The sequence below is a fragment of the Sinocyclocheilus grahami genome, unplaced genomic scaffold (assembly GCF_001515645.1).
Source record: "Sinocyclocheilus grahami isolate Dianchi unplaced genomic scaffold, SAMN03320097.WGS_v1.1 scaffold498.1, whole genome shotgun sequence".
Lineage (NCBI taxonomy): Eukaryota > Metazoa > Chordata > Actinopteri > Cypriniformes > Cyprinidae > Sinocyclocheilus > Sinocyclocheilus grahami.
In genome coordinates this window covers 137,913-152,390 of record NW_015505677.1, presented here as the reverse complement: position 1 = coordinate 152,390, position 14,478 = coordinate 137,913, and the positions used below count along the sequence as shown (strand labels likewise).

The window sequence follows — 14,478 nt, the reverse complement described above, 5'->3', positions numbered from 1 at the left end:
TGTTGCTTGTGTATTGTCTGTCTGGTCCTTCACAGTGCCACGAAACTTATATAGTATGAGTACGTAACCCAGAGGCACGCTTATAAGGCTTTGAGAGTAAACAATGACGTCACAGACAAACACATGGACAACATGAATTTCACTGGGTTGGCAAATGATTAATTGCTAGAGTCTAGTGACTATATTCACAATAGTATACTAGCATACTACTTTTACTATAGTATTTTATATAGTATGCAGTAGGCTTGCCACGGTACAGAGGAAGATACAGGCATGAAATTTTATATTAGGTAAAATGGGGAAATGTTATGAATGAAACTTATTTAATGACAGCAATTGCAATAACAACAGCCAAATAAAAAGAATAGCCTTAAACAAGTACAGCCACTTAATGATAAGTTTGGGACTAATGCTGAATTAAATGAATGCATTAAAAGCAAAATGTTTTTACAGATGGTATCAAAATTGCACAGGCATGAGCCCTGACAGAATATGTCAACTTTCATCTGACAGGAACAATTGTGCAAGGGGCAGCACAAAAGTCAGCAGATCATAATCCGGTTACACAACATACATCTTAAATGTGTAAAATATTAATATTTTAAAGCGAACCCAGCAATCTAGTAAGACCTTTATCAGAATGACTGAATGCTTGAAACGCCTGAGCTTTAGTGAACAACAAACAATTTAACCTGATTGCACTTTACTTAATTTTTTTTTAGATAAAATAAGTAAATTAATAAATAAATAAATGTAAGATGCAGATAACCAATAAAATGTAATATATAAATGATAAAATGTATTATCAAGACCATTCTCAGAATGAACAAATGCTTGAAATGGTTGAACTTTGCTGTGAACAACAAACACTTCATCCTGATTGAACTTTATTTCTCTCAGTTAAATTTTTTAGCTTAAATGAATAAAAATGTAAGGTGAAGATAAATAAATTAAATGTGGTTGAGCTTTGGTGAACAACATTTAACCTGATTTTTCTGTGTAATTCTTTAGCTAAAATACATTATTAAAGAAATACATATGTACGTACATAAAATGTAAGATGTAGATAAATAATTCAAATGTAAGATGTAATAATATATAATTGCAATAAAATGTATTATCAAGTCCATTATCAGAATGACCGAACACTTGAAATGGTTGAGCTTTGGTGAACAACACACCATTTAACCTGATTGCACGTTATTTATTTTCAGTGTAATTGTTTTTTGCAATAAAGAAATTAATAAATAGTAAGTTTGAAATCAAGCTTGCGTTATTATGCAGGTTTTTGTGCAACAAAAATTATCTTATAGCACCACCTAGCATCCAACCAGCTCTATTACCATTATTATGATGACACTGTTGATCATAACATACTACTAGAGAGACTGGAAAACTGGGTCGGGCTTTCTGGGATGGTAATCAAATGGTTCAGGTCATACTTAGAAGGGAGAGGTTATTATGTGAGTATAGGAGAGCATAAGACTAAGTGGACGTCCATGACTTGCGGAGTCCCACAAGGCTCAATTCTTGCACCGCTCTTGTTTAGCCTGTATATGCTCCCACTAAGTCAAATAATGAGAAAGAACCAAATTGCCTATCACAGCTATGCTGATGATATCCAGATTTACCTAGCCTTATCATTAAATGACTACAGCCCCATTGAATCCCTCTGCCAAGGCATTGATGAAATTAACAGTTGGATGTGCCAGAACTTTCCTCAGTTAAACAAGGAAAAAACTGAAGTCATTGCATTTGGAAACAAAGATTGGAATTCTCAAAATGTTCTTTTGGCATTTTGTAGATGTAAGATCCAATGCAATCTGCTTCAGATGTAGCTTCAGGCATTTGGACTCTCACATAAAAGTTCTAGTTATAGTTGCATTGCTTAGTAATATTAATAAAAAAGTATTAAGTCTTACATGTGTGTCTTAAGATGTGTTTTTCTTCTTCACATGCACTACACGGTCACTCTAATCAAGCACTTGGCTTTAAACGCCTCAGTAATTCAAATGCATGCATAGTGCAGGGCCGTTTCTGTTCTTCTATGTGAATTTTGTTGTCTTCTCTTGGATTTGTTCTTTTGTTCTTCTAGAATCAGTGTTTCTGCTTGTTCGAGAAACCATTTGTTAAGCATCAGATGAGCCCAGCAAGATGTGCTGGGTCATTTTAGACATCAAACGGTGAGATGTTATGAATGAACAGTGGCCACACTGGTTAGTGTGACTCAGTTTACTTCAAAGTGCTCAGGTTGTGGTTCCATTACTTGGATCCAATGCTTTCTCTGAATATGGTGAAGCATCTTTGCTCATCTTTGCATCCGATTCATTTGCTTTTGTAATTTCCTCAGGTGTGGTCGCGCCAATCAAGTCACCATCTATCTGAGCTGCAGATTTGGGCTGGACAGCAGGGCTGACGCTCAGAATGGAATCAGGGGTGCGAGTGGCACTGTGGTCACCCTCAGAAATGGCCGGCGGGACACCAGCGAGAGTGTCAGACTCGAGCAGGATCTTGTGAGAGGCGAGATTGTCGGGTACGTCTGTGTCACTGTCCAGAGGAAGTGCAGACGAGTTGAACTCCACGCCTGAGTCATTCATCTCCAAGAAGTTTTTGTCAGATTGGAGGACCTGGTACTGACCTGGTTTTGATACCTCAAGACCCTAAGAATTAAATCAGAACCAAAAATTGTAAGATGAACTATACAAATACTAAATACTAAAAAAAAAACGTTCACACAAAAATTCTGTAATTATTTATCCTTATGTTGCCGTTTTAAATGTAATTTAATACAATTTCATTCAATCTGTCATTTTGTTCTGAACTATGAACAGTTGTTACATAAGCTGCATAACCATTCTTTAAATATTAAAGAATATTACAGAATTCAAAATATTGCTGTATAATAAAGTATCACATATGTGACCCTGGAGCACAAAAGCAGTGTTAAGTCGCTGGGGTATATTTGTAGCAATAGCCAAAAATACATTGTATGGGTCAAAATTATCGATTTTTCTTTTATGCCAAAAATCATTAGGATATTAAGTAAAGATCATGTTCCATGAAGATATTTTGTAAATTTCCTACCGTAAATATATCAAAACTTAATTTTTGATTAGTAATATGCATTGCTAAGAACTTCATTTGGACAACTTTAAAGATGATTTTCTCAATATTTAGATTTTTTTGCACCCTCAGATTCCAGATTTTCAAATAGTTGTATCTCGGCCAAATATTGTCCTGTCCTAACAAACCATACATCAATGGAAAGCTTATTTGTTTACCTTTCAGATGATGCATACATCTCAATTTCAAAAAAATTGAAACTTATGGCTGGTTTTGTGGTCCATGGTCACATATGTTGCTGGTAATTTAATTTAATTTGTCTTTATTGGTCTGAACTATGACCAGTTGTTGCACAAGCTGCATAACAATTCTTTAGATTTTAGCGAATATTAAATATTAAAGAACCAAATATAATTGATTTAATTTAATTTTCACATTTTTTAAAAATATTTTAAATATTGTGTTCCATAGAAAAATAACAGCCTACAGGTTTGATATTTTAGTATTATATATATACTATTAAAGTTTTTATTAACATTTTGAATCATCTTTTATTTGTACATATTCAGTTACTATATTAGTTTTAGTAAAAAAAATTAAAAAAATAAGTATTTTTGTTATGTGCTTTTGTCATTTTAATTAGTTCTTCTTAAATATTAGGTTTTAAAAAAATTTAGGTTTAATTTGATTTATTTCAGTTTTAGTTTTTATTTCCAGTGAGTACTTAAACTTCTTTCAAGGCAATATTTCTCATTTTCATTTCATTCTCATTTAAGTTCTTCATCTAATATTTATATATTTAATTTCATTTTAGCGTTTTCAATTAACAAAATGTTTTTAATAATTGTATTTTAGTTAATAAGAATAGCCTTGATTTGGAATGACATGAGGTGAACTATAACTTTAAAATCATGTTGGCAGACTAACTAACTTCCAAAGGAAAACAAAATCACCTACTTTGATCTCAACTTCTGTGCTTTCAGTGTTGTTCTCCCATGTGGACTGTACGGTGGGCTCCTCTGTGAATCTAGTATAAGCTTCATGAACCACCTGAAAAACATCATTACACACACGTGAATCAGCATACTGTGCTGTGGGTGGTCTCACAATAGAATAAAAATCATAGCAAGGGTTTTTTCACACTAAAGCTTGTGTGTTTTGAACCAGAGTCCATTTGACGAGTTTATTTTAATGGGTGTGAAATCTGTTTTCAAACTCGTGCATGAGTCAAAAAATGGGAAAAATTTAAAATGTGAGTCTGATGTATGTTTTATGTGGCATATGTCTGCAGAGTGAACCGCTATTGATAGTAGATTTTAGTAGATGAGTAAATTTTCACTTTTTGGCAATTCTCTCAATATGAAAAAAGTGGCCCTATTGACCTGCATTCACCTTATAATGCATCAATCATTCCTGTTTGCCTGAAAATCAGCAAGTGAAAATCATATGGACTAAAATATGACTACAGCAAATGAGGTGAATAATGCTTCCCATTTTAGCTCCTTCTCCTTCTGAGCTGTTATAGCGCCAGTGGCAGACATCTGCTGCTGGTGATGCAAAAATATCACAGTTTGGAAGCAATGTTGAAATGTTGAGCGAAATTAACTCAGGTTCAGACCAACCAAACAAACCGAGTGTAAAAACAGCCTGAGAATCAGCAGATCCAGAATAAATATTCTGCATGTATATTAGGGTTGTATATACTGTATACTGTAACATTGTGAAAACTGGATGATGCAAAGGGCAATGTATCTAAATAATTCTGATGAAGTCAGCATATTGTTGCTTGTGTATTGTCTGTCTGGTCCTTCACAGTGCCACGAAACTTATATAGTATGAGTACGTAACCCAGAGGCACGCTTATAAGGCTTTGAGAGTAAACAATGACGTCACAGACAAACACATGGACAACATGAATTTCACTGGGTTGGCAAATGATTAATTGCTAGAGTCTAGTGACTATATTCACAATAGTATACTAGCATACTACTTTTACTATAGTATTTTATATAGTATGCAGTAGGCTTGCCACGGTACAGAGGAAGATACAGGCATGAAATTTTATATTAGGTAAAATGGGGAAATGTTATGAATGAAACTTATTTAATGACAGCAATTGCAATAACAACAGCCAAATAAAAAGAATAGCCTTAAACAAGTACAGCCACTTAATGATAAGTTTGGGACTAATGCTGAATTAAATGAATGCATTAAAAGCAAAATGTTTTTACAGATGGTATCAAAATTGCACAGGCATGAGCCCTGACAGAATATGTCAACTTTCATCTGACAGGAACAATTGTGCAAGGGGCAGCACAAAAGTCAGCAGATCATAATCCGGTTACACAACATACATCTTAAATGTGTAAAATATTAATATTTTAAAGCGAACCCAGCAATCTAGTAAGACCTTTATCAGAATGACTGAATGCTTGAAACGCCTGAGCTTTAGTGAACAACAAACAATTTAACCTGATTGCACTTTACTTAATTTTTTTTTAGATAAAATAAGTAAATTAATAAATAAATAAATGTAAGATGCAGATAACCAATAAAATGTAATATATAAATGATAAAATGTATTATCAAGACCATTCTCAGAATGAACAAATGCTTGAAATGGTTGAACTTTGCTGTGAACAACAAACACTTCATCCTGATTGAACTTTATTTCTCTCAGTTAAATTTTTTAGCTTAAATGAATAAAAATGTAAGGTGAAGATAAATAAATTAAATGTGGTTGAGCTTTGGTGAACAACATTTAACCTGATTTTTCTGTGTAATTCTTTAGCTAAAATACATTATTAAAGAAATACATATGTACGTACATAAAATGTAAGATGTAGATAAATAATTCAAATGTAAGATGTAATAATATATAATTGCAATAAAATGTATTATCAAGTCCATTATCAGAATGACCGAACACTTGAAATGGTTGAGCTTTGGTGAACAACACACCATTTAACCTGATTGCACGTTATTTATTTTCAGTGTAATTGTTTTTTGCAATAAAGAAATTAATAAATAGTAAGTTTGAAATCAAGCTTGCGTTATTATGCAGGTTTTTGTGCAACAAAAATTATCTTATAGCACCACCTAGCATCCAACCAGCTCTATTACCATTATTATGATGACACTGTTGATCATAACATACTACTAGAGAGACTGGAAAACTGGGTCGGGCTTTCTGGGATGGTAATCAAATGGTTCAGGTCATACTTAGAAGGGAGAGGTTATTATGTGAGTATAGGAGAGCATAAGACTAAGTGGACGTCCATGACTTGCGGAGTCCCACAAGGCTCAATTCTTGCACCGCTCTTGTTTAGCCTGTATATGCTCCCACTAAGTCAAATAATGAGAAAGAACCAAATTGCCTATCACAGCTATGCTGATGATACCCAGATAGCCGTATCTCCAAATGACTACAGCCCCATTGACTCCCTCTGCCAATGCATTGATGAAATTAACAGTTGGATGTGCCAGAACTTTCCTCAGTTAAACAAGGAAAAAACTGAAGTCATTGCATTTGGAAACAAAGATGAAGTTCTCAAGGTGAATGAATACCTTGACTCTAGGGGTTTGACAACTATAAATCAAGTCAGGAATCTTGGTGTGATTCTGGAGACAGACCTTAGTTTCAGTAGTCATGTCAAAGCACTAACTAAATCAGCATACTATCATCTCAAAAACATTGCAAGAATTAGAGGTTTTGTTTCCAGTCAAGACTTGGAGAAACTTGTTCATGCCTTTATCACCAGCAGGGTGGACTATTGTAATGGTCTCCTCACCGGCCTTCCCAAGAAGACCATTAGACAGCTGCAGCTCAGCTTTTAATCATTTTCAAAGTTTTTTAATTCCTTGTTTTATTGTTGTGATTATTATAATTTTTTTATTTATTATTATTCTTTTCTTTTCTGTAAAGCACTTTGAATTACCATTGTGTATGAAATGTGCTATACAAATAAACTTGCCTTGCCTTATTATGGCGCAAACTGAAAATTATGACATCGACATTACGACATCATCACATGGCAAATCTAGTGTGAAGAACGCAAATTTTCTGTCCCTTTGCACATTATTTGAAAAAAAGAGGGAGGGGGGTTGTTTGTTTTTTTATTCATAAAATTGATTCGAAAACACAAAGTAAACATTTTATCTCTGATATGTCATGTGACAGCAATGTAACATACTACTGGTCATTGTGCTGTTTAAATATTTAAATATAAAAAAAAAAGTATATACTACCTAGTATCCAGTATGCTAGTATTCCATTCCAAACATAACCTTGCATCTAATCTGTATCTAATTTACAAAGCAAAAACAATGTAACATGAAAGAAAGTAATTCTATATAAACAGGACCTCATTAAAATATAAACACATTATGAGCATAGAATTGACTCTATTAATCACTGCCAACCATATGTACACATTCACACAGAAGCATATAAACAGCACACATACACATAGAATTATATTTACCTCTCCATATATATTGCATATGTGCATGTGTGTTTAAGCACGGCAGAAGTTTTAACACACAGGTGTATGTACCTTTATACCTATTCACGTTAAGAGTTCAAATTAGATCAGTGCAATACACCTGAAGTTACTCATCTCAGGAGGTCTGAGAGGAAAATGAAGGGAATAACGGACAGATACACAGGCACTAAGAGTGACAGAAGGCCTTTGGGACCCCTGTTGCGCTACTACAACACCATTACAGATTCATCAGTTTAGCACTATGGGAAAATACGACAGCAGAATGTAAAGCTCTCTCACCCAGCAAGGACTCCGTCTGATGTTCCTTTAGGAGGGAGAAATGCAACGCAGATGAAGTGTTAAGCTATAACATCACAAAACCTCTTTTAAATAAATGTGTTTGTGTGAAACTCAATGAATACACTCATTCAATCTCACTTTACACTCCAACACAAACAGCCAGATTATATTTGTATTGACTGATGGGTGATAATAGGTAATTGGCAAGACTGGACTGCTTTGCTGTTGGAAAAGGGATGAATTTGCAAGGTTTTGAAACAAAGGGAATGTTTTCTTGAGGCTACAACAGTATGCTACAAGACGTTTTCTCTCATAAGGAACAAAGAGGGTAAAATCAGACTAAATTACCCAGGAATAGTTCAAATAATTAAAAATAATCATATAAAAATAATAAATAATTAAAAGCGGTTCATCAGTATGTATGAAAGAAGGTGCAAGAAAACGAACAAAGACGAGATGTAAACACACAGACACATGTTTTTGACAGTTGATCAATCGCATTTGCTGAAACTGATTTAATTATCATAATATATATATATATATATTATACAGTATATGTATAATCACAACCTACACCACTGTTCAAAATTTTTGAGTTCAGTAAGATTTTTTAAATGCTCAGCAAAGCTGTATTTATTTGATCAAAATAGTTAATTGAGGTTAATTGGTTTTACCTGTCTGAACACCTCTCCATCACCCTTGCCGGCCTGTTGAGCGATTAGGGTGATTTTACGTGCTCTCTCTGCCCGACGGTGAACCTTGATCAGACAGGACAACAGACACACTAACAGCAGGAACGCCAGCAGAGACACCAAGGAGATGATCGCCAGATAAAGCTGTGGCAGCTTATAGGCTGTTATGAGAGAAAAGAGGGTCATAGGTACAGGAAATACACCTCAGTGTGTAAGTTATGTGTAAGTCTGAACCAAACCCAATCAACCATAGCTTCTCAAATGTTCTACTCACGCTCCACATGAAGGTAGACATCAGCTATGCGGAAGCCTGAAGAGTCCATCACTCGAAAGACACCGTTGTCACCGACTTTGACCTTCTTCAAGTAGAACATGGATCCTTCCACAGACTCTCGACCCTCAAACGCAGAGTCGACAGGTACCGTCAGCTCCCCCTGGTCCATGATGAGTCGTTCCTTGTAGTCAGTGTCCGTGAAGTAGACCATTTTGGCTTTGGTGTAGTCCACGTGAAGCATGATCTTCAAGGTTTCACCATAATTCAAGTGCTCAAAGATCTGGTGGTCTGTTACATGGGGGGGGAAACGATAATTAAAAGGATATACAAGGATACTGAATGTTGCATTACTGCACCTGCAAACAACCGACAGTAGTTCTAATAAATTTTACTAGGCACAATTGACTGATTTTTAATATATATATATAATTATATATTATAAAATTATATAATATAAAATATATATTTAGAATTAATAATATTATATTATATATAATTAATAATAATAATATATACCAAATTCCTATGTAGCTGCAAACAGCCAAAAGCAATAATAATGAATTATAACACTTGGCAGAATTGTTATTGTTAGTTTTGTTAATAATAGTAATTATTACTATAATAATAATAATAATAATTTTATTATTATTAATGTTATAATATAATATATGTATTTTGCTATTATTATTATTATTATTATTATTGGTAATAATAAGCATTTATTATGTATTATTGTCAATACTGATATCACCATCTTTGTGCTAGTACCCGATATCTGTATGTTCAGCTTTGTTTTAGGGCTGATTTTAGATTATTCTGCCAAAATGTCACATAAAATTGTGGTTTTCACTTTATATGGTCAGATGGTCCTTTTTCTGTCTAAGTAGACCAGTGATCCTCAAATCTGGCTCGCAAGATCCACTTTCCTGCAGAGTTTAGCTCCAACCCTAATCAAACAAACCTACCTGTGATTTTCTAATGATCCTGAAGACATTGATTAGCATGCTCAGGTGTGTTTGATTATGGTTAGAGCTAAACTCTGCAGGAAAGTGGATCTCGCGAGCCAGATTTGAGGATCACTGAAGTAGACGGTTCTTGGCAACAAGCTGCAATGTGGACCAAAATCAATACTGATAGATTAAAGTCTGCGTCTACTTAATCCACTTGTCCTGTTTTTGATCCTTTATTTTCTGTCTTTCCTTCTTCACTTCCTTCTTTGTACTTTTACACTATCTCAAGGCTTTGGCACATTAGTCATCTAGGCCTGCTGAAACAGTCTCCTCATATAATGCACTCACAAACATTGACTTTTTCACCTTTCACGTTGAGGCAGGCCCTCGTTCTGACTTTTTCATCACTGTCCACGACGGTGTAGCTGCCCTCATCAGCTCCGGTAACCAAATGGAGGTTGACCCTCTTCTCGCCCACAGTGAGGCGGTGCTCGTACTCTTGCGTGGGGATGCCGATCTGGTTGAGAAGCAGCACAGGCGGTTCCTCTGTGGTCTGGTAAACTGGAGTTCGAGCTTCAGGCCTGAACTCAAGCGTGTATGGACCAATCGAAGGGTTGATCGGGATATGATACGTGTCTCCATATTTCACCACAGTCTCTAGTGCACAATCTAGAAGAAAAAAGCATTTTGAAATATATTAACACACCTATGAGGATGCTGACTGTGCTGCTTTTTTTCAACTACACACTTGGAAACAAAAGTATGAATAATTCTGTGTAATGTTTTAATTGTGATTCAGTGTCTAAATACAAAAATATCAAAATTAATGGTCTCATCTTCTCAGAAGCAGTTAATCCTAACAGCGAATGTTATATATAAAATAATTCTCAGAATTCATTCTAATATGTTGATTTGTTGCTCAGTTATTATAACCAATTATTATTAGTAACTTATTATCATTTATTAAAAATAAGTCTTATTATTATCAACGTTGATGTAAAAGTTTTTGCTGCTTGGTACTTTTTTTCAGGATTCTTTGATGCATCTATTACATTTATTTGATATAGAAATCTTTTGTAATATTAGAAATGTCTTTACTGTCGCTTTTGATCAAATTATTGTGTCCATTATTGTGAATTTTTAACTTAATTCCAAACTTTTATTAGTAGTGTATGTATATTCATAACATGTAGTAGGGCTGGACAGTAATTCAATATCAATATGTATCGCGATTATAATTTTTTTCAATAATGGTGATATGATTTTTAGATGCATTTCCGATATACATTAGTGTTTGCCATACATTGATTTATTTGTGGCGTTTGACTTCGTTGAATAAACATGAGCACTGCACATTTTAAAATCAAAACACGGCGCGGGTGTTTTATACAACAACTGGGTTGGTTTTATATGAGTGTATCTCTGAAGGGAAAGGACTGTCTTCAGAAAAGTTTCGATGGAATGTTCATTTTATCTGATAAAGAAGCGTTCTTGAGCAGAGCTGATTTGATTACAGCCGTAAGCGTAGAAGCCGCTAGTTCTACCGCTCTCAAAGCGCCTCCTGCTGGCAGACTATCAGTTTGCATTTTCAATAAGCCCGTCTCCAGCAACATGCTTTTGTTGTTGCTCTTTTTTTTGTTTTTGTTGTTGTTTTCTGCAGCAACTCAGAGCACTTTTCATACTCTTTATACTGGCTAAAGCACATTTGTTTCAATTTATAAGAATAATCAGCTTATACTACCAGTCACAAGATTTTAAACAGATTTTTAAGTTGTTGTTTTTTTTTGTTTTTTTAAGAATTCACTTCTGCTCACCAAGCCTGCATTTATTTGATCCAAAGTACAGCAAAAAAAAAAAAAAAAAAATGTATATATATTTTTTTTTATTTTTTTTTTATTATTTTTTTTTACTATTTAAAATAACTGCTTTCTATTATATATTTTATATAGAATATATTTTAAAATGTAATTTATTTCTGTGATCAAATTTTCAGCATCATTACTCCAGTCTTCAGTGTCACATGATCCAGAAATCATTCTAACATTCTGATTTGCTGCTTATCAATATTTAAAACAGTTGAGTACTTTTTTTTCCAGGTTTCTTTGATGAATAGAAAGATCCAAAGATCAGCATTTATCTGAAATAAAAAGCTTTTGTAACATTATACACTATTCCATTCAAAAGCTTGGAGTCAGTATAATTTCTTTTTTTTTCTTTTTTTTGAAAGAATTTATAGAAATTCATACTTTTATTTAGCAAGGATGCTTGTCAAGTGATGATAAAGTCATTTATAATGTTCATTTATAATGTTACAAACGATTTCTATTTCAGATAAATGCTGTTCTTCTCAACTTTCTATTCATCAAATAAACCTGAAAAAAATTCTACTCAGCTGTTTTCAAAAGTAATAAATTATTTTTGAGCAGCAAATCAGAATATTAGAATGATTTCCGAAGGATCATGTGACTGGAGTAATGATGCTAAATATCATAGCTTTTTATCATAGCAATATAGCTTTGAAATCACAGGAATAAATTACATTTTAAAATATTTTCAAACAGAAATCAGTTATTTTAAATAGTAAAAAAATTAGAAATGTCACTGTTTTTGCTGTATTTTGGAACAAATAAATGCAGGCTTGGTGAGCAGAAGAGAATGCTTTAAAAACATTAAAAACCTTACTGTTCAAAAACTTTTGACTGGTAGTGTATGTTAGCCTATAGTTTGTAGTTAAAGATATTAATATTAATTAGGTGAGTCTGAGACTATTATTTGACAGTGATTTCAGATTTCTTGTTTGTATGAAGGCTAAATACAAATAAGAGGTGAACATTAATTTATTTGTGCAGGGGATTATTTTCTAAAATATTATATGGTTTTATATGAGGTGTCATAGACTTGGCAAATTTTGTATGCACAGACATCTGTTGTGGGCGTTCTTGGCAGTTTTTACGAGGCTTTTTTAAATAGTGTTCAAAAGTGACCGAAATTAAGAAATATATCGTCATATAAATTTTGCCCATATCGTCCAGCCCTAACATGTAGTGACCATATAGCATATAGAATTAGCTTTTCATCACTTAAAAAAAGTATTTTGCTGAGTGAATTCTATCCTGTCATTAATCTATCATGAGATAATCAACTGAGCAAGTAGTTATATCTAGCGAAGCGTTAGTTCTGGCAGGTCACGTTAGTCAAGCTCGCATCAGCTGACTCTCAGCTGATCCCCATCAACCTATGGGAATACGACACCTATCTAAGCATTCATATATATATAAGGTCCCTCAGTATTATCAGCAGTTTTCGCATTGCTCAATAGCTAATTACCCTCCTCCATCCCCAGCTCCTCCTCTGTCAGTCAGGATTCAGTATTCTGAGTCTCCTTTAAATCAGACTAATCCTAAAATGTGTACATAGCATTATTGAACTTTAACGATATCTGCATACATTTATGTTGGTTCTGTTTACCCTGGGGGGGTTATCGCTGCTCTTCCTGCTCTCATCCATGCTAGGCTGCATGGATGCGCAGGGAGTTCTTGCCCAGAACAGAACCATACCGCCAATCCAAACTGTATGCTAATTGTCAATCATCTTTGACGATAGTGGTCCTGACAGAAATAGTGGTATTGTAACTTATACCTCGAACAATGAGAATGATTCGTCTGACATCAGCCGGGGCCGCAGAATTCTTCACCACATACGTGCCCTCATCCTCCTCGCCCACATCCTCCAGGATCAAATGGCTGATGTGAATGTTCAGTTTGGCTCTTGAATCCAGAATTTTCCCGTCCTGCAGGAGAACCCGCCCTAACAACGCATCCACTCTCGGCTTGAACAACACCTCTGTTGTGTCTAAAGCCGGCACGGGAATATGAACATCCTCTCCAAAGAAAGCAGAGCGGTGTTCATCTTTAGCTGCAGAGTGAGGAGAAAGAAGTCACTTATTGACAACAGAAACTTGAAAAACATCCACTAAACATATATATATATATAAGTTAGAGAAGCTGTTCTTAGTGTGTTTGTTTTTTTTGCAGCGAGGCCATTTTTGGTTTCTCAAAGAACATTTCAGCAAACAACTCTAGAAAGAAACTTTTTTTGTGTGTTTGAAGAACATTTTAAAAATCCAAAGAATATTCTTCTATTATAAAGAACCTTTTGTGGCATTGAAAGGTTCCATGGATGTTAAAGGTTTTTATTGGAATCACAGTTGCAAATACAGATCCTTTATTTTTTTAATAATTATAATAATGTAAAAATTATTATAATAATTTAAGAAGCATTACCTTTAATGGTTGATGACCAAACTGTAAAAAACAATGAAAAAGGTAAATACAATTATAATAGAGGCAAACAAATAATTTCTAATCCAAATATATATAGGTGTTGTCTTCATTTACAGCTACAATTTCTAGTGTAGAAATACACTAACATTAAGTAAAACAACACAAATCCCTGAGTGACTCTTGTATTGAAATTATTTCCCTCTTGAATTCACTGTGTGTCACGAATCCGGTCCATGAACTTTCCTTTTCATTGACTCTCGCACCACACAAACTGTTGCATAGCACCCCGGACTACATTTCCCATCATGCATTACTGATTGCACTCAGCACGAATTGCACACACCTGTTTACACTGATTGCACCCAGCTGTTTCATATCACTCCCTCACTATATAACACTCACTCTTATCCCTTCCCTCTGCCGAGTATTGTT

At 34.3% G+C, this 14,478-nt stretch overlaps 1 protein-coding gene across 1 annotated transcript in view; it reads right to left on the bottom strand.

Moving 5' to 3' along the window:
• Positions 1 to 2,048: 2,048 nt before the first annotated feature.
• Positions 2,049 to 14,478, bottom strand: part of LOC107554336 (uncharacterized) — an 18,383-nt gene continuing 5,953 nt past the window's right edge. Inside the window, exons 3-9 of the mRNA XM_016236819.1 lie at positions 14,047 to 14,067; positions 13,403 to 13,678; positions 10,130 to 10,432; positions 8,814 to 9,101; positions 8,522 to 8,700; positions 4,021 to 4,113; positions 2,049 to 2,660 (exon numbers count right to left, since the gene is read on the bottom strand). Coding sequence (XP_016092305.1) covers positions 2,247 to 2,660; positions 4,021 to 4,113; positions 8,522 to 8,700; positions 8,814 to 9,101; positions 10,130 to 10,432; positions 13,403 to 13,678; positions 14,047 to 14,067 — 1,574 coding nt within the window. The 3' untranslated portion in view covers positions 2,049 to 2,246. The remainder of the gene's footprint in view (positions 2,661 to 4,020; positions 4,114 to 8,521; positions 8,701 to 8,813; positions 9,102 to 10,129; positions 10,433 to 13,402; positions 13,679 to 14,046; positions 14,068 to 14,478) is intronic.